Here is a 20738-nt window from a genome sequence, read left to right on the forward strand (position 1 = left end):
GGGGCCTGAACTTGGCCTGGGCACTGTCCCTGAACTCTATAGCTCAAGGCAAGCACTCTACCACTTGTGCCACAGCGCCACTTCCGGTTCTCTGGTGGTTAATTGGAGAAAAGTCTCATGGACTTTCCTGCCTGGGCTAGCTTTGAACCACGAAACTCAGATCTCAGCCTCCTAAGTAGGTAGGATTATAAACCTGAGCCACCGGTGCCCAGCTTGACATAATTTTTTAATAGAAATGAGGCAGATCTATTTTCTTCTATATGTGGATATTGTTTTCTTAGTACAACTTGTTAAGAGATTTGTGTTTTCTCCCATGTATGATTTGGCATTTTTGTAGAAAATCAGATGGCTAGCTGGGTTCAATCAGATCAGATGGCTAGCTAGTTCAAGCCCCACGACCGACAAAAAAAAAAAAAAAAAAGAAAATCAGGAATACAGCTGTAGCTGTCTATGGGTCTGTTTTTGTGCTAGTACCACGGTGCATTTGTCACTATGGCTCTGTAGCATAATTTGAGTTAAGGTTCTATGATGCCTCAAGGGTTGTTTTTTGTTGTTGTTGTTCAACTGCCTTGACTATTCAGCATCTTTTGTGGTTTTACATGAATTTTAGGATTATTTTTTATAATTCTTTAAATAACGTCACTGGAATTTTTAGAGACTGCACTGGATCTGTAGATCGTTTTGGGTAATAGGCATTTTCACAATATAAAATCAACAATGTATGGAATTAGGATTAATATTTGTAATGGCAATATATAATAGGTATATGTTTTTAAAACTACTAGTCATAGCTATTTCAGACCTATTAAAACAATCTCCCAATATTATGTTAAGGCACACACAGCTGGAGTTGAAAATCACTACTGTGTTTTTGTTGGTAATGGGGTTTGAACTCAAGACCTGGGTGCTGTCCCTGAGCTCTTTTGCTCAAAGTTGGTTTGCCAGTTTGAGTCACAGCTCCACTTCCAGAAAAATGACTACTGTAAGGAGTAAAAAAGTTTATGGATTAATTTATTTAAAAAAATCAACGTAGGTTTCTGCCTTCCTGTTTTGCCATATGAAATCTCCTTCCTTCATGTGTTCCCACCACTGTCATGTCATCTACCATGAGATCCTCATCAGAGCTGAGCCAATGCCAACACCATGGCTTTAACCTTCCAAACTGTAAGCCAAATTCATGACTTGTGTGTGTGTGTGTACAAAAAATAGGCTAATGAAAAATACTGGTATTAAGGAAAAGGTCTTTGCTATAACTATAGCTTAAAATGTGAAAGCAGTTTAGGAACTTGGTAATGGACAGAGGTTGTAAGAGTTTCGAGGCATGAACTAGACAAAGCCTAAAATACTATAAGCAGAGCATTACAAACGATTTTGTGACAGAACTATGTCACAATGTCCAGAAGATCCCTTATTCCCTGTTAGTAGAAGCCACCTTTGTTAAACCATTGCAAAGAACAAAGTGGCCATAAGTTACAGCTTTAGAAAAGGCCAAGTTTAAGAAAAAATGGATTCGTTTATCTGCCAAAAGAATTTTTAATCAGTATATGGAAGGGGACTTATGTCTGCTTTCAATGTGACTCCAGTGCAAAGGAAAACAAAGAAAGATAATAAATTTCTCACTAGAAGACAAGGTATCTACAAACTACTGAGGATTGAGAAACCTACACCAGTTAGTATAGGGCAAAAATGAAGGCATATTATACCTGTAAAAATTCATAAGCATATGCCCATGTATTTGATGAAAATGGAAGATGAAAAATAACCAGATTGCCTCAAAATATAAATTTCATAGTAAGAGAAAATGAGAAGATAAATTTGGCAGACAAAGAATCTCAAAAGGTATATGTAAACTCAAGATGGTAATGTGGGTGAAATTTGCAATGCAACTGCTAAAAAATAACTCATGACACAAAAGAAATATAAAGTGGGGGAAAAATAACTTGGGTTTTTTGAGGTCAGTTGTGGGGCTTGAACTCTGGGCCTGGGTGCTGTCCCTCAGATCTTCAGCTCAAGGCTTGCACTCCACTACTTGAGCCACAGTGCCACTTCCGGTATTCTGGTGGTTAGTTGGACATGAGTCTCATGGACTTTCCTGTGTGAGCTGGCTGTGAATTGCTATCCTCAGATCTCAGCCTCTTGAATAACTAGGATTACAGGCATAAACCAGCAGTGCCCAGCTGGTTTCAAATGTTTCAAAAAACATTTTATTAATAACACTGGTGGGGGCTGGGAAGGTGGCTCAGTGGTAGAGCGCTTGCCTTGCATGCATAAGGCCCTGGGTTCGATTCCTCAGCACCACGTAAGCAAAAAGAAAAAAGCTGGAAGTGGCACTGTGGCTCAAGTGGTAGAGCGCCAGCTTTGAGCTGAAGAGCTGAGGGACAGCGCCCAGGCCCAGAGTCCAGGCCCCACGACTGGACCCCCCCCCCAAAAAAAAACCAAAACAAAACAAAACATTGGTTACCTGGAGAAAATAAGTAGGACAGGAAAGGGATAGAACATACATCTTTCTATCCTCTACTTTGCTACTGATTACTACTAGTAATACTCATGCCACTGCCTGAACAACATGCTGCATAAATTTCTTGCCAAAAAAATAAATCCTTCACCTTCAGCTTAAAGTCACACTTATTTCACTCAAAATCTCTCTCTCTCTTTTTTTTTTGTCGATCATGGGTCTTGAACTCTGGGCCTTGGCACTGTCCCTCAGCTCTTCAGCTCAAGGCTAGCGCTCTACCACTTGAGCTACAGGGCCACTTCTGGTTTTCTGGTGGTTTATTGGAGATGAGAGTCTCATGGACTTTTCCTGCCCAGGCTGGCTTTGAACCAAGAACCTCAGATCTCAGCCTCCTGAGTAGTAGCTAGGATTACAGGCGTGAGCCACTGGCACCTGGCTACTCAAAACTTCTTTAGCTTAATATTTTCTCTCTGCATTTCTATGAGCAATTCGTTCTAATTCCTCATCAGAAATGTTTGTTAAACTCCATTTACAACATTCTACTCTTTCTCTATCCTTTACACTTTTCAAGACTTCCAGAAACCAAGTCTAAGATTTCTTTTTTTTTTTAATTGTGAAAATACTGTACAGAGGAGTTACAATTACATGGGCAAGATAATGAGTACATTTTTTATCAAGCATTGTAGCCTCCTCCTTTGTTTCCTCTTCCCATCCCTTCCCATCCTCACCCCTGCCCCTCCACCCAATCCTCCCCCTCCCCCCCCCACGAAAGTTGTAAAGTTCATTTTTGACATAACGACTTCTACATCTCATTGTTGCAATGGGTTCACCTGTATCCCTATTTAAACAATTTGTTTTTACCCTTCCCCTCCACAAATTATACCGACATCAAATACAGTGAAAGCAGGGGTTATGCTGTGGGGGAGGGACATACAAAGCAACAAAGAAATAATCTTATAAATGTGTTAGAAACAATCTCATGAAAGAAAAAAAAAAACATTTGAATACATATCTTAGGGTTCATTTCCCTAACATCACCTTATCTGACCTTTTCTGCTTGACTCAGACATATAGTAGATATTGCAAATAAGGAAAACCATGGGACCTATGTTTCTTTGGGCCTGGCTTACTTCACTTAATATAATTTTTTTCCAAGCCTTTCCATTTCCTAACAAATGGGGCAATGTCATTCTTTCTGATGGAGGCATAGAATTCCATTGTGTATATATACCACATTTTCTTGATCCATTCATCTACTGAGGGGCATCTGGGTTGGTTCCATATCTTACCTATAGTAAATAATGCTGCAATAAACATAGTCACGCTCGTAGCTTTAGTGTGGTCTTGTTTGTAAACATTTGGGTAAATGCCCAAAAGTGGGATTGCTGGGTCATAGGTGAGCTCTATGTGGAGTCTTTTGAGGAACCTCCATACTACTTTCCAAAGTGTTGAACAAGTCCAAGATTTCTTTACACTGTCAAGTATTCTCACAGCAATGACTTCACCTCTGAGTCTCAATTTTCTATGCTGCCCAGCTTACAAAATATATAGAAGAAAGGTTTATGGGCTGGGCACTGGTGGCTCACACCTGTAATCCTGTTCATCTGTCTAAATTTAGCACATTCTTCAGACAACAAAATTGTAACTGTAGTCTTATAATGTGCTCCTTGTTATATTTTTACATGAGCCTATCATTATGTCATGTATAAAGTCAGCTATTTATATTCCTAGTATAAAGATATAAATGCTTGAATATATCAGAACGTATTCTTTAACTATTTAATGAATAAAGTTCCATCCTTCAATTACAATGAAAATATCACTAGGCGGAGGCTCATGCATGTAACCCTGGCTACTCAGGAGGCTAAGATCTGAGGATTGCAATTTGAAGCCAGCCCAGGCAGCCTATGAGACTCTTCAACAAACATTCAGAAAAAAAAATTAAAAAAAAAAAGCCGAAAGTGGTGCTGTGGCTCAAGTGGTAGAATGCTCGTCTTGAGCAAAAAAAAAAAAAAAGGGACAGTGCATAGGCCTAGAGTTCAAAGCCCTAGGACTAGAAAAACAAAAAACAAAACCAAAAAAGATGAAACTTTTACAACACACATAATCTCACATAGTAGGAATTTACAAATAATATGATTCTCCACTATAACAGCAGGGTAGGAAAAGGAAATACACTGGTGAGAGTACTTACCTTATTCTGCAATCTGAATAATTCATAAGGCAGAAATAGTAGGGGGCATTAGAAGAATTTGTACAGGAAGATAAGTTAATTTAGATGTACAATATTGATTAAGGTAAAAAAAACAGGGTCTGGGAAGGTGGCTCAGTGGTAGAGCGCGTGCCTTGCATGCATGAGGTCCTGGGTTCGATTCCTCAGCACATAAGCAAAAAGAAAAAAAAAGCCGGAAGTGGCGCTGTGGCTCAAGTGGTAGAGCACTAGCCTTGAGCTGAAGAGCTGAGGGACAGCGCACAGGCCCAGAGTTCAGGCCCCACGACCAGACCCACCCCCCCCCCCCAAAAAGGTAAAGAAAACAGGAATAATGGCAAAAAATAATATGATTAAAATTATTAAGCCAGTGTTATAAGAAGAATTTATAAGCTGCAGATTTATTCTATACTTTTTGCTGGTTTAAAAATATCAGGTATACTTGTTTTTTTTAATGAATGTAAATAAAAGATGAGTAATTAAAGTGAGTGCTAAATACACAAATCATTTTAATGGCTAAATTAACTCATAAGACAAATATAGCTAGAAAAACCTGAAGAGAATTTCTAGTAAACAATTTTTAAACATTTTAAAGTAAGCTTTTTAAAGTAACAATTTTCCAATGCCAAAATAAAATTTTGTAAGTTGTTTCTGTCCCTCCCCTTGGGCTATCTACAGATATTATCCTACCAGATGATATGAAGAGTAACTGCTAAGCAAGGATGTTCACACCACAGCAGTAATTAATCTACAAGAACCTTAAATGCACAGGTATAAATTAGGATGGTTGAATTGCAGTTTTATCTTACACAGAAAATATTTAAATGGAAGCTAATGACAGCTGGTGAAATGTGAGTCTGTGATTTAATCACTCAAAAACTATCAGCACTAAGCAATATAAATGTAGAAGGCTTTTGAAAGAGTGTACGGATTTTAATAATATGTTCACCTAGAGCAATTTGAAATTAAGACGTTGTTTTTGTTGATGTTGTTTCCTAACCAATCGACTATAATTAGGTGGGGGAAAAAAAGAGCTATGAAAGACAAATACTGGTTTTGGAACTACTGACCTTTCAAGTATGGTATTTCTTAAGAAAAAGGAACAAATATAGTATTCACTTGACTGCAAAACTCCCTTAGAAGAAGAAGCCTACTCCCTTTGGTAGAAGACTGAAGTCAGCAGAAAATGAAAATTCAACAAGCAAAAGGGCAAAGATCAGATCAAGTCCATATTTAAGGATTGTTATTTCATAGTTCCCATGGAGATGAATACAGAAAAGCATGAGAAGTATGAGTGATGCAGAACCACTTGCCATCCACATTAGACCTGTTACTAAGATAAAAATAAATACTTTTAAGTTTTATAAGATGACTAGATGACTTCAAAGTACTTTACTGGATAGCCACTCAAATAATTCCCAATGGTTTCCTAATTTGAACTCCTAAGATCTCAAGTCAGAATATTTCTGAAGAGGAACCACATTCTAAAAAATTAGTCTTCTCTTTGTCCTAAACTTTAACACAAATTAAAAGAATTACAATAAATTATATTTAATTAAAATATATAATACTATTACATATCAAACTAGCAACTTGAGCTCACTTTCATTATCAGAATAAATGGGAAAAAAATTAAGTATTTTCTGAGGCATTTCTATTGACTCTTTTTTCTATGTGAATACAAAACAGATTACTGGTGGACAAAAAATAATCTGTAACTATGCTGATGATTTAGAATGAGTGAAAAATTTGGTATCAGAATTAAGATATAAAGGAAATAAATTTCAACAAATACGTTATTTAGCAAAAGAAAACCCAATAATATGACATTACAACCAGAGGGAAGAAGGGAGGGAAGGAACGAGGAAGGAACAAAGAAGGAACAAAGGAAGAAAGGAAAGAAAGATGGAAGGAAGGAAAACACTAGTTTGATAAGCTATAATGAGGAATTATAAAATTAAACATGAATTTATAATATTCCAAGAACCTCTTTACATCTAAGAATTATTTTGAATATGACTCTAAAAAGGACTACCTATAATACTCTTTTAACTTTAATCATCCTGTTACCAGAAATTAAGAGTTAAGAAAAAGATTAAACAAAATATATGAATTGAAACTTAAAGAGATCTCTTCCCTTTACAAGTAAGTAAACTTTAGAGAAACTTTAAAAAAGTATCAATAAAATTACATAGTATATAAAATATGAAAAAATTCAGTTAAAATATAAGTAAAAACAATAATCAAAGATTTATTTGCCTCAAAATAACACAGCAAGTGAATAAAGGTATTAAGACTTCATCAGTAAGTTGGTAATTGTTGAAACTAAGCACTCTATTTGCACATATATTTGAAGTTTTTCATAAATAAATCATAGTATCTGAATGTCATAATATTTAGCTATAAATACTTAATTATATGTTGATCATATTAAATATTAATTGATGAATATTTAACAACATATTAATGCTATGACTTATTTTCAGTAGTACAAATCATTGATGTTTGAGACAATAAGATTATAAAAGCTCAGAATTTTTTTTCCATATGAGTAAGTGATCCACAGTTACCCAGTCTCTCCTTCAGTTTTTCTTGAGAAAAACTAAGTATTTGAGAAGTTTATAGGTAAAGGTTGAATATTTATGTTGCAGTTAATTAGATTTAATTAGGGCCAAGCTTCAAACAATACTTTTAAATTTAAGAAGTAACTTTTTTCCTTTTAGTAAACAAAACAGAAAAAGTGAAAACGCTATAAAGCTATTCTCTTACCTTGACCAAGATGTGAAGGTTTTTGAGAAAGTATGTGACCACTGCCATCTAAAACATACTGAGTGCTAAAATTATCAGCAGCTGTTCGTGTTGTAATTAAAACCTGGTAATAAAAAAAAGACAATATAGTTAAATATTATTTTATATATTACAATAGATTCACTACCAAATTAATTCGAAATAATTATCATACATTGAATATTGAAAAAAATTTGCTTGATAGTCTATGGCTACTTTTCCTATAGATTATTTCTAGTAAGCAATAGTGTTATTATTTTTTACATCACTGATTTTGAATATTTTAATTCAAGACACTTGAAGCATAAACTGCTATACCTGAAATGACTATTTGTGTTAGATGCATTATATGATTTGCATTTGTAAAAGCAAGTACTCCAACTGAATCAGGGGAATCTGCTTTTAATAAATTACTTTGAGGGGGAGCGGGGAGGATTGGGTGGGGGAGCGGAGGGAGGATGGGAAGGGATGGGAAGGGGAAACAAAGGAGGAGGCTACAATGCTTGATAAGAAATGTACTCATTATCTTGCCCATGTAATTGTAACCCCTCTGTACAGTATTTTCACAATAAAAAAATAAATAAATAAAAATAAATAAATTACTTTGATAAATGTGTGAACAAGAGTAATCCTTGAAGTAACTATTGTCTCATATATTTTGTGCAAACGTACACTTCTTTATTTCAAGTTTTGGGTTTCAAAGAATTCAAAATGTTTAATCTATGCTCATATACATTTATGAACAATTTTTCTAAAATCCAAGGTTAGAGTTAATTGGTTACACATAAATTTCATTAATTTAAAATGATATAAGTAAGCATGACAAAGATTTCATTCAGCAGGAAAACATTTCCTCAGGATATTTGCCACAGAATATAAATTTAAGCTGTTTTTACTCTTGTGAAATCAGCAGGAGAGTATAACAATAGTAAAACAGCCTTGTCACCAAAAAACAAATAAACAAAAACACAAACACCAAAGGTAAAGAATAGGAATGTTGCCAAAGAAAGCCCAAAGATGGACAAGTGGAGTAATCACAAATGGTGAGCAATGATGACCCCAAAATGAGAGCAATCTTCCTTAGCTACACTTAGACTCAGCAAAGGAGAAATATATCCTCAGATATTAGTCACAGACATATAAATTGAATAATATCTGTATTCTTCTGAACTCCCCTAAACCTATTTATCTATTCAATGAGATTAGTAGAATATGACAATAGCAAAACATAGCTATTATTATACATACAGAGATATGTTTTGCAAAGATCTAGCACTACTGCTAGAACTCACGAGGTCCAAATCAGACTATATTGATTGGGTCTACCATTCTGCCAATCAGATTTATACACACACACACTTATAGATATATCAGTAAATATATATGTGTATGTAAATATATATAATATACAAATCTATAATATATAATACACAGGATACACACAAATATATGAATGTATTATATACATATGAATATATTAACATAACATATATATGAATAGGTATTAGATTACTACATCATGTAAATGTCTTATATAAAATAAGTAGATAGGTGGATCTAATAAGAAAATAAGTGGCTCTTCTAATCAATTCTATTAGATTCTCCCTGAAAATTAATTACATAAAAGATTTTAGGGGTGCTGGACGCTGGTGCTCACACCTGTAATCCTAGCTACTCAGGAGGCTGAGATCTGAGGATATGGGTTCAAAGCCAGGCCAGGCAGGAAAGTCACGTGAGACTCTTATCTCCAAATAATCAGAAAACTGGAAGTGGAACAGTGGCTCAAAAAGTACAGAGCTTGCCTTGAGCTGAAGAGCTGATGGACAGCGTGCAGGCCCAGAGTTCAAGCCCAACAACCGACAAAAAAAAAAAAAAATTTAGTGGTACGATAGTGTTCCTTCTGGGATAACCATCCCAGTTGAAGTATATCTAAAAGAGATAAAGTTATGAGTTTTTGTGTACTACTAAGTGATTGTTCTACTCTGTGCAAAATACATTAATGTTTCAAAAACTATAATTTAAGATATCCTGTTAAATAATCTTCCCTGCTATATACCAACTCTAAGGTACCCAATAGTGGAACTGTGAATAAATATTCAGGTAAAGTTTATTTCCAAAGAAAGGGGACAAAATTTGCTAGTGATTCTCTTTGATTTGATGTTTTAATTATACCACAATTGTCCCTTTAGAAAATATTCTACATTTAACCAACCATTTCTCCAAATGCCAAGGTCAATTGAATTCTATTTCTAATTCTCCAAAGAGCCAGCCATATGACCTAAAGTTGCTGTCACTGAGCAAAAGGCAGCTCTGGAACTCTGAGTTCCAGTACTAACTCTGGCAGTAGCCTCTAGATGGTCCTGAAATGATTACACTATCATCTTTAAGGAGAGGGTGATGATAAGATGGAGATGATGTTAATACTTCATAAGGTTACATGGGATTTTGCTTTAACCACTTCAAAGCATTTTATATGATATTAATTTCTTCATGCTTTAAACATGTTAATGAATAGTAAATATTCTCAAGCCTAGATGAATAAACAAAAGTTCTACATGTGGAAGAAGACTTTGATGCTCATAATGTAACATTTATGTTAAAATAAAAATAGAAAGCAATATATTTCCATAATAAAATTTCTTAAATTCCAATTTCTCGGATACTATGAAAAGTTATTTAGATGGGAGACACTTTGTAATTCACTAATTCACAGACTAAAGCAGAGAAAGAAAACACATACAAGCTTGTTTCACAAATTCATGAAATATAGTGTGTTCCTCAGAGGAAGGAATTGAATTTCAAGAGTTTGTTTCATCATATGACCCAGTGTCCTGGGCAGGAAACATTTTCTTGGACTAGGTACAGGTTCAGAATGTGTTAGCTGTGCAGCAGCTAGCATCTGAACCTGTCATAACTCCATCACCAGGAGTATTTCTAATATTACAAACTACTGCTAGTGATTCTTACTAGAGACATTGAGGAATTGTAGAAGTAAGCAAATGGCATCCAGAGAAAAATAAATAAAACCAGTATTTTAAGCACAATGTTTTAGAATCCTTTGTAGAAGGCTATGTTAGAGGTTATGTTAGCTATCAGTTAAAAATTGACCTAATTTCAAGGAATTATAGAATTATTGTAAAATTAAAATTACAAAAAAGCACTTACACTTTAGGCAAGTACATTTGTTCTTTGATGTTTAGGTAACAAATGAATATAAAACTTATAATATCCTAGCAATCCAAGCAAAAGTCCTTTTGATAAAAAGGTAATTATGATAAAGCTAGGTCGATTTTTGGCCCAGGAGTTAAGAGGAGGACAACCAAGTTGTTTTGTTTATGTAGTGTGAGGAATTAAAACCTGATCTCTCCTATTCTAAGTAAGAGACTTTTAGATGAACAATTTGACACGGAAATACAAGCTGAAATCTAAGATTATTAAGATAACTAAGATAATTGAGGTATTTGAAATATGGACTTCACATGAATGACTTAAATGTTTTTGATCTTTGTGCATGTCCAGTGTGACTGCCTGCACATGATCTATACACAAATATAAATACTTTGACTTCAGAACTTATTCCAGTATGGGGAGACCAGTAAAAACAGTCCAATTTTATTCCTTTCAGCAGAGTCCTACCTGTGAGGAAGCTACACGTAGGAAGCAAAATATTCTAACTGCTTCAAAAATTTCCATTCTTCCTCTGACTAAACTTCTATTACCTCTATAAGACATAAAAGGCCACAAGAAATGGAAGCAAGAGGTTTTGTAGTTAATTCTTTTTTCTCTCTTCCTTTTGTTCCTTTGGTTTATTCCCTGTTGTCACTGTTTTTCATTTCTGTACCCTCTGTCTTGTATATAAGTTTGTCTGATTTGGTACAGTGAAGGAGAATCACAGAATTGGTGGGACAAAGGGTAAACCAATTCAACACTGATACTCACTACTCACTATGTTGGAAATGAACTTTACAACTTTACTTTACTTTTATGTAAATGTAACCCCTTTGTACATCACCTTTACAATAAAATTTAAATTATAAAGATAAAAGGTACTTTTCAATGTGGAAAGAGTTAAGATCATTTTCTTAGCCTAAAATAATAAAATGACACTGACGACTTCTTATTCATACATCTGTCTCACTCTCAAAACAGAATGACTTAGTTGCTCATTCTGTATCTCTAACACATGATAGAAAACAAGGACAAATGTTCAGATTCTGTGATATCACAAAATTATATATAATGAACTCAAAAGATTAGAGTAATACCAAGCAAAATATTAACAACTTAAAAACTGTTGGGCCATACACAGGTTACTCATGTCTATAATCCTAGCTACTGAGACTGAGATCTGAGGGTCTGGGCAGGAAAGTCCATGAGACTCTTATCTTCAATTAAACACCAAAAAGCCAGAAATGGAGCTGTGGCTCAGGTTAGAGCATTAGCCTCAACAAAACACTCAGGAACAGTGTCTAGGCCCTGAGCTAAAACCCCATGATGAGCTCAGACACACACACACACACACACACACACACACACACACACACACACACACACGCACACACGCACACACGCGCGCACACACACACGCACACAAACACACATGTTGGATAAAGTTAGGTGCCAGTGATTCATGCCTGTAATCCTACTTCTTGGGGAGCTGACATAGAAAAGATCACAATTCAAGGCCAAACCAAACAGAAAGAAGCAGGCATGGTGGTGCATACCTGTCATCCTAGCTATAATGGGAAAGCTAGAATAGGCAGCTTGTGATCCAGATATACTTGGCACTAGAATTCCTGCCTAGCAAATGAGAGGCCATGTGTTCAAATTCCAATGGAGCAAAAAAAATTAAATTTTTTTTAAAAGGCTAGAAGGATGAAATAACAGATGAGTGCTATATAGAGGATTTCCCATTTGGAGGAGTCTGAATAAACGTTGAACACTGCTGAAAAATATGGCTTTAAAAAGAGTGTTCAAGTTTGATGATTTCATTACCTGTATGATACAGCTGTGTACCGTTGTTCACACTTAATTTCACAGCTGAAATAACTCATCTTGTATGGCATGACAGTACTTTTAATGTATACTATTTCATTTGACCCTCAAGTCACTATCCTCACTTTGTAAACAGAAAAAAGTGACTCTCCTAAAAGTTACAATTTTTTATGAACTTGGCCACATCCTTCACTCAATATTGGGGATTTCGAATTTAGCTCAAGTTCTACACTTAGATTTTGTTCTGGTCTATTCTACCTTCCTCCAAAAAACAAGGTATATTTTAGCCATCAGTCAAATTTCAGTTCAAAAACTTTAAGTGAGTTTCTTAATAGTTAAGTTCTTAATATTTCTTTAGAGGGGAAATAGCATATATAATATATTATCACCTAAAAGAGCAATATTTTGTTATATGTACTTTATTATGTGTAACTATATACAGTCTTTATAAAAAAATTAAGAACATGTCAAAACTAAATTTTCAGTATCTAAAGTTAATTCCAGTTATTATGCTTAGCAATTAGTACCACAGAGGTTGAGGGTTTGGCTCAGTGGTAGGGCACTTGTCTAATATGGATAAGACCCTTGGTCTGATCCTTAGCTTGGGGAAAAAAAATAGTTCCAAGAATTTAACACTGAAAGTGATAAGTACATCAAAATTACTTTCTAAACACAGGGAAATTCAAGAGAAGTTACCATTGCTGATGATTTTTTTTATTAAAAAAATTTTTTTTCGGTAGTGGAGTCTGAATCCACTTACTAGGCAAGTGCCCTACCATTTAAGTTATACCCCTAACAACCTTTTTCATTTTGTTTTTGAGATAGGCCTCACTAATTTTGCCCAAGTTGGCTTCCAACTCTAGATCCTCCTGCCCTTGCCTCCCAAGTAGCTTAGTGTGGCACACTTTAAGCTTTTTTTAAAAGTAGTACAATAAATAGTAAATTCATAACCACTTATTATAATTCTTAAGTATAATGCACTGTGCATAACTGGAAATGCTATTCATTTATGACTGGAAATGCAGGTTTGTTTATACCAGTACCATCACAAATACCTGACTAATGTGCCGTGCTATGACAACTTTGATAAAACTAGGTTTCCATCTCCCTTACAATCTTACAGGATCACAGTTAAATATTCTGTCCATTGTTAATTAAAATGTCATTGTGTAACACATGCATTTTTAAATGTAACTGATGTTAATGCCTCACACTAGCTCTATTTGCTTTCTTGGGTGATGCTCTACCATATAAGCTATACCTCCAGTCTGGATTTTTGCTGGTTATTTTGGAGATAAAGAGTCTCATTAAATTGAGCTACCTTAGATTCACAATCTTTTGGATTTTAAGTAGGATTAAAGGAGTGAGCTATAATCTCCTGGCCTACCATAGAAACTTTAACTCAATTCTGTAACTTATCTATTGTGCTTACCACTGCAGACCTAGATGTGCTTATTATTGTACTATGGGTGTGTTTAGTATTTTTAAACTTATAAATACCTTTCTAAACATGCCAGTAGGAAACACACATTATTAAGAGTTATGAAAATGGAACCGAATATATATTCCCAAGTAGGCCACAATTTTTCCTATTTCAGTGCAGTTTTTCTAAAATAAAACATCCAGCATGTCCTCCACAATAAAACACAAAATGAATGATTATTATAAATCATTTTAAAGATTGAGTAAAAAGATGTGGAATTTGTCTCCATAAGACACCAGTTTCTTCATCAATGATATAAAGAGACTGAGTGCAGGCTTAATCAGGAAGCATAATTTGAGGGAGAAATCAGGAAGTATAAAGTGCTTGGGGTTTATCACTTGTGAAGACATGCAATGATGTCCTGATCTGGGTCTAGACCTTAACAACACTTCATTAAGCAGTCACTGGATCCATATTTCTCTCTATGAACCTGGATGACGTAGCTCTCTTCAGCTAAGGTTAAGAGCAAAATATATCAGGAAGATTCAGCTGTGAGTATTAAGTCACCAATACTCCTGGCAACACCCAGTCCTAAAGTAGGGAATCTGGTAAGTATACCAAGGCCCATTACTGCTTCTTTGATCACTTTCAGCCCCGTTTCTTTTAACTTTAAAGAAGAGTCATCTAAATCATCATATAAAACTATGGCCAGCCAGGTACTGGTGGCTCAAGCCTGTAATCCTAGGTATCCAGGAGGTTGAGATTTGAGGATCTCAGTTTGAAGTCAGCCAGGGCAGAAATGTATGTCAAACTCTTATCTCCAGTTAATCACCCCCAAACAGGAAGTGTGGGTGTGACTCAAAGTGTTAGGGCAATAGCAATCCCTGAGCTTTTGTGCTCAGGGATATCACCTAAGCCCTGAATTCAAGCACTATGACCTAAACAAACAAAAAAAAACTATGGTAAAATAATACAAACTCTTTGTTTCCATTTATGCCAAACTAATCTGTATTGAGACAGGACAAAGAGCAGTACCTTAGAAAAGTTAATTAGGAGGAAGATGACAGAATCTTCCAGGACAGAGATAGTGGTCTTTACTTTGATCTGAAGTATATATGCAAACATTTATTATGCTGTTTGTATGTAATATTCAGAAGAATTTTAAGAAAGGGGATTCTGTAAAATGATGTCATTATTTTTAAGATAACTAATGCTTAATGCTTGACATTGCAAGCTTTGCTTAAAAAGCTAAGTTTGATAATGCTTTTGTAATTTTGGCGAACAAAATTATTTTAACTGTACTCATGGCCATTTGAATGTCTAAGAGACAAAATTATAAGCAAGATATATAACCAATGGACAAATACTTGCAGATATATAACCAATGGACAAATACTTGCAAAACTACCAGCTAAAATAAAAAAATGGAGATTTAGATAAATCAAGGGCTCGTGTAAAGCATATTTATAAAGACTTAGTATAGTGCTGCCACCTAGTAGGCAAAGCTGATTATGACCAATTTCAGCTTTGAAAGATCATAAATATATTGTACAAGATATAGATAAGGCAAAATATATCTTTTCTGCCAATATTCTACCAAAATAAAGCTTAAATACTACCTGTCAGTTTGGACAACAGCTAAAAATTCAAACATTTATATTCTAAAATAGCGACTGAGAGCTCAAACAATAGTAATAATCTTGAGAAGTTCTGAGGTTCCTTTACATCAATCCCATCTCATTTTAAGTAAAATTTTTGTACATGATCCATGACTGTAGACTTATATACATATCATATATGTATGTATAAATATATTCTCTAAGAGAAAGATGGAAATTTTCCAGTTGTACCTCTAGTTGCTTTTCTCCAAAATCTATTTGTAGGCTCGGTGAACTCTAAATATAGCAAGTGCTGAATAAAATAGAGAAGTACATGGTGTGCTAGATTTTGGGTAGAGTGTACTTAAGAATTAAGTGTACTTAAGAATTTCTCTCCTTAATGAGGTCTGAGTATCTAGAAGCCAATAGGTGAGGGGTGGTCCTATGTTTTCTAACCTCTAACAGAAGAAGTTTTTGCTTAAACTTCACTCCTTCAATTCTTTTGATATATTTAGGACAATACCTTATAGAGCCTCAGTCAAAAAAGGAACAAATTGGCTAGGGATGTGGCTTAGTGGTAGAGTGCTTACCTAGCATGCATGAAACCCTGGATTTGATTCCTCAGTACCAGATACACAGAAAAAGCTGGAAGCAGTGCTGCTGTGGCTCAAGTGGTAGAGTGCTAGCCTAGAGTAAAAAGAAGCTCAGGGACAGTGCCCAGGCCCTAAGTTCAAGACCCAGGACTGGCAAAACAAAAAACAAAAAAGAACAAAAAAAAAAGAAAAACCCTTACACCATTAACAAATACTTTAAGGGCAAAGAGACAAAGTAAAGACCAGAGAATATATCACCACTGAGAAATGCAGACCACTAAATATTCAATGGTCACAAGAGGAGATAGTGACAGTATCTCATGTTCATACCACTTTCCCCAGCAGTTAAGTATAAAACACTGTCATTTAACTGCATTGACCACTCTCAACTAGAGACTTCAAGTCTAAGCACAAATGGAAGTATTATAAGACCACTGGGCATAATTCAGTAATTAAAGAGATGCTTATTATCCCTGTCATTCCTGCCTGGTACACAGATGCTGAGACACATTAAAACAGTGCCCAATACTTACAAAATAACAGTAGAATAAAAGAAGCTAGTAAGATCATGCAGTCAAAAACAACTGAGATATATGAAAATAATATAGATAGTCTTCTCTATAAACGAATTATAAAATCTGGAGCAGAGACAGTGTAGTACAACTGGTATGATGAAAGAGTGTCAGGCACTGAACCAAGGAATTTATAGACATTGAAAACACCTACCCAGCAGGTAGAAGTAGTTCCTAAATCCAATTTGTTTTTAATTATCTATTGTGTAGAACAATCATACTTCTAGAATTCAACCTCATTATCTGTATTGACCAGAGTGGTACTAACAAAGTATATCCCATACAATAAACCAAAACCAGTGATGTGTTTCTCAATAGGTATTATGATCAAGTTGGTGGGAGGAAATAAACCCACTGTCCCACCGTATACTGCTCTTAGAGATTGACCATGAACTTTAGTATATAAAGGCTCTGAGAAGTGCTGAAATGAAACATTTTTGTTTTTTAAATATATCTCTTGCAAACCAATGGACTACTAAACTACCTTCTCCTCTAGTAAATACCAATATTGCAAAACACACATTGTAGTTCCTCAAAAACTTAAAGACAAAATTATTACATGGCATACCAAGTCCATTTCCGGACATATACTCAAAAGGCAACAATTATGAACAGATACTTGTACATTCATGTTCATAACAACATCAATCAAAATTGTTAAAAGGAGCAATCCAAGTATCTACCAGCAAATAAATGGATTAAAAAATACGGCACGCACATATAATTATTATTAAAAATCAGTCTTCCAAAGGAAACAAATTCTTACAATTTTTGCAACACAAATAACTCTTGAAAACAATGCCAAGTGAAACATGCTGGGACAAAAGGACAAATATAGCATGATTCCACTTAAATGAGGTACTTAGTCAAGTGAAAAAGATAAGTGTAGGAGAAGGGAGAGAAGAGAAGGTACTGAGCTTCAGTTTGGGATAAAAATGTTCTCAAGGGCTGGGAAGGTAGCTCAGTGGTGGAGCGCTTGCCTTGCATGCATGAGGCCCTGGGTTCGATTCCTCAGCACTACATAAGCAAAAAGAAAAAAGCCGGAAGTGGCGCTGTGGCTCAAGTGGTAGAGCGCTAGCCTTGAGCTGAAGAGCTGAGGGACAGTGCCCAGGCCCAGAGTTCAGGCCCCACAACTGGACCCCCCCCAAAAAAAAAATGTTCTCAAGATAGTTACTGGATAAACAATAAAGTGAACCTACTAAATTGGTTAAAATGACAACTTTCATGTCATTTTAAGTATATTTTAAGATAAATTTAAAAATTTTTATTTACTTTGTGAAATACTAGGTTCATTTTCTCTTCATTCTAAGAGTTGTTTTTTTTATTATGAAATCACTAGCCAATAAAAATGATCTTACCTCTGCCACACAACAAATTGAACCTAAGGCTTCCCCACGAAAACCATAAGTTGTCAGGTTTTCCAGATCTTCATGACTGTTTATCTTTGAAGTATAGTACTTCACTGCCATTACAGGTGTATCAACAGCCTTGATACCTTCACCATTGTCTCTCACCTCTATCTTATCAAATCCATAGTTCTCCTATAAAAAAGTTTAAAAAAAATTTAATACATAAAAATATTAAACAATGACATTTAGAAACAAACACAACTGAAACAACTTTATCATTCACTATCTTTTCTAGAAGGGTAACACTATATCATACTATGGTACAATGAACAAGTCTCTTACTTGTTCACTCAAATACAACTATAAAATACAAAGGTCTGAGTGAACACCAAAAAAACCTACCTACTCAGGAAGCTGAGATCTGAGAATTATGGTTTAAAGTTAGTGGTGGCAGAAAAGTCTATGACTTTTTCCAATTAACCAGTAAATGTTAGAAGTGAAGGTGTGACTAAAATGTAGAATGCCAGCCTTGAGAAAAAAAGCCAAACCCTAATAGCAGCACACACACAAAAAAAGGGTCTGATCTATGATGGGCCTTTTAATTGTTTCATTGTCATGAATGTATGTATTTTTGCTGGTACCAGGGTTTTAAATCAGTGCCTTGAGCTCTTCAGCTTTGCTTCATCAGAGCTTTCACTCTAGTTGAGACAAATCTCTTATTTGCCATTTTGCTGGCTGACTGGAGATGGAAGCCTCTCAAGACTTTTCTGCTGGGGCTGGCTTCAAACCATGATCCTTCAAGTCTCATTTTCTTGAGTAAGAACACAGGCATGAGCCACTAGTGCCCAAATATCATGAGTACTTATGATAATTAATGTTAAAACATAATACACATAAAACTTAATATATAATAAATATTATATATTGTATAAATAGCCCCCCCCAATAAGAAATAAGACAAAATACAATCCCACCGGGCTCTGGTGGCTCATCCTAGCTACTCAAGAGACTAAGATTTGAGGATTGAGTTTCAAAGCAACCCCAGGTAGGAAAATCTAGGGAGACTCCTAACATCCAACTTACCAGCAATAAGCTCAAAGTGGAGGTGTAATTCAAGTGGTAGAGCACCACCTGAATGCCTAGCCCTGAGTTTGAGCTCAAAACCCAGCACAAAAACATTAAATAAATAAAAACACCATAACCAGCAACATACCATGTTCTCTATACCAGAAGTTAGCAATTATCTATATACAACTATAATCTTAAGACTTTCTCCTCTGTTGCTCTCATAAAATTTTTAAAAAATATTCCTCAATTTTTTTCTGAAAAAATCACCAAACAGGACTCTGATGAGTAAACACATTTCATTTGGCAATCTAAGTTTTTTAATTGAAAATTAAGAAAATAAACTAAGTTCATACCTTAGCCCTATACTACTAAATTGTACAGACATAATAAAAACAATTTAAATTCCTAAAACAATCTTCTTTTCTATCAATGTCATATTTACCATATCTATACTTGGTAGTTGATGTTACCTTAAGCTTGACTCTAAAAAGATTAATGTGTATGGCCATATTAAAAAGAGGGGAAAAATTCTTTCTACAATTACAGTGACTCCATATATTACAAAATAATATCACATCTTAATAGCCTAAAATTATACAATACCTCATTATCAACATCTTGTATAAAGCTTTATACATGTAAGATTTGGTTCCTCAGATTTCTCTCAACCCAAAATTAAGTTCATATTCTGGAACCATCATGTTTGTTGTATTTTATAGAGAAAAAATTAACTAAAATAGGCCAATCTTACACTAGAAATAAAAACTTCAAAAATGTAAGGTAAGAAAACAAAGATTCATTTAAATGTTTCAAATAGTAAGTTTAATTCATTCAGTAAAAAAAAAAAAATCAGAGCCAAGTAGGTCTTATGTAGAGCAGTCTAGTTGTCTAAAATTCTACATAGTCAATACTTCCAAATACTTCCCAAGATCAAGACATGAAAATAATTAAGTTATGCTAATATATGTGTGCACACGCACACACACACACACATGCGTGAGCCCCAATCTTGTGGCCTGAAATAGCCTGGGCACTGTACCTGAGCATTTTTGCTCAAGGCTAGTGCTCTACCACTTGAGCCACAATTGCAAATAAGAGTCTATGGTCTTTCTTGCCATCCTCAATTCTCAGATTTCAGACTCCCAGGATTATAGGTGTAGGCCACCAGTATACAGCTGCTAACTTAAATTCTGTTTATTTTTTGTCAGGCTTGAATTCAGGGCCTGGGCCCAGTCCTGGGGCTCTTCTGCTCAAGGCTATTGCTCTACCACTAGGAGCCTGACCTGACAGTTAACAGTGTCTTTTATGTATGTTTATCTGATTTGGGAAGGGGAACAACAAAATGATGAGACAAAGGACAAAGGATGAACTAATTTAACAGTGATATTTACAAGACAATATGTTAGAAAAAAACTTTACAATTTGGGGGTGGGGTTAGATGTTGGGGGAAAGTGGGGAAAAAACGAGGAAAGGGGAAACAATGATCAACAAGAAATGTACTCACTACCTTACGTATGTACTGTAACCCCTCTGTATATCACCTTGACAATAAAATTAAATTTTTAAAAAAGGACTCATGGACTTTCTTGCTCAGGGTGGCTTTGAACTGCAATCCTCAGGATTGCTAGAATTACAAACATGAGCCACCAGTGCCCAACTCTTAGTTTTATACGTCAACTGTCTTAGTAA

At 35.1% G+C, this 20738-nt stretch overlaps 1 protein-coding gene across 9 annotated transcripts in view; it reads right to left on the minus strand.

Annotated features, from left to right (window-relative positions):
* Window positions 1-20738, minus strand: part of Pms1 (PMS1 homolog 1, mismatch repair system component) — an 86167-nt gene that overhangs the window by 49068 nt on the left and 16361 nt on the right. For 7 of the 9 annotated variants that reach the window (XM_042688363.1, XM_042688362.1, XM_042688358.1 and 4 more), the window contains 2 exons: window positions 17991-18173; window positions 7434-7536 (listed from right to left, as the gene is read on the minus strand). In XM_042688363.1, coding sequence (XP_042544297.1) covers window positions 7434-7536; window positions 17991-18173 — 286 coding nt within the window. Of the gene's footprint in view, window positions 1-7413; window positions 7537-17990; window positions 18174-20738 lie in introns of those variants that run through there. The other 2 variants (XM_042688368.1, XM_042688365.1) reach the window with 2 other exon arrangements.

Source organism: Dipodomys spectabilis, unplaced genomic scaffold, assembly GCF_019054845.1.
Source record: "Dipodomys spectabilis isolate Male_0828 unplaced genomic scaffold, ASM1905484v1 ptg000115l, whole genome shotgun sequence".
Taxonomy (NCBI): Eukaryota; Metazoa; Chordata; class Mammalia; order Rodentia; family Heteromyidae; genus Dipodomys; species Dipodomys spectabilis.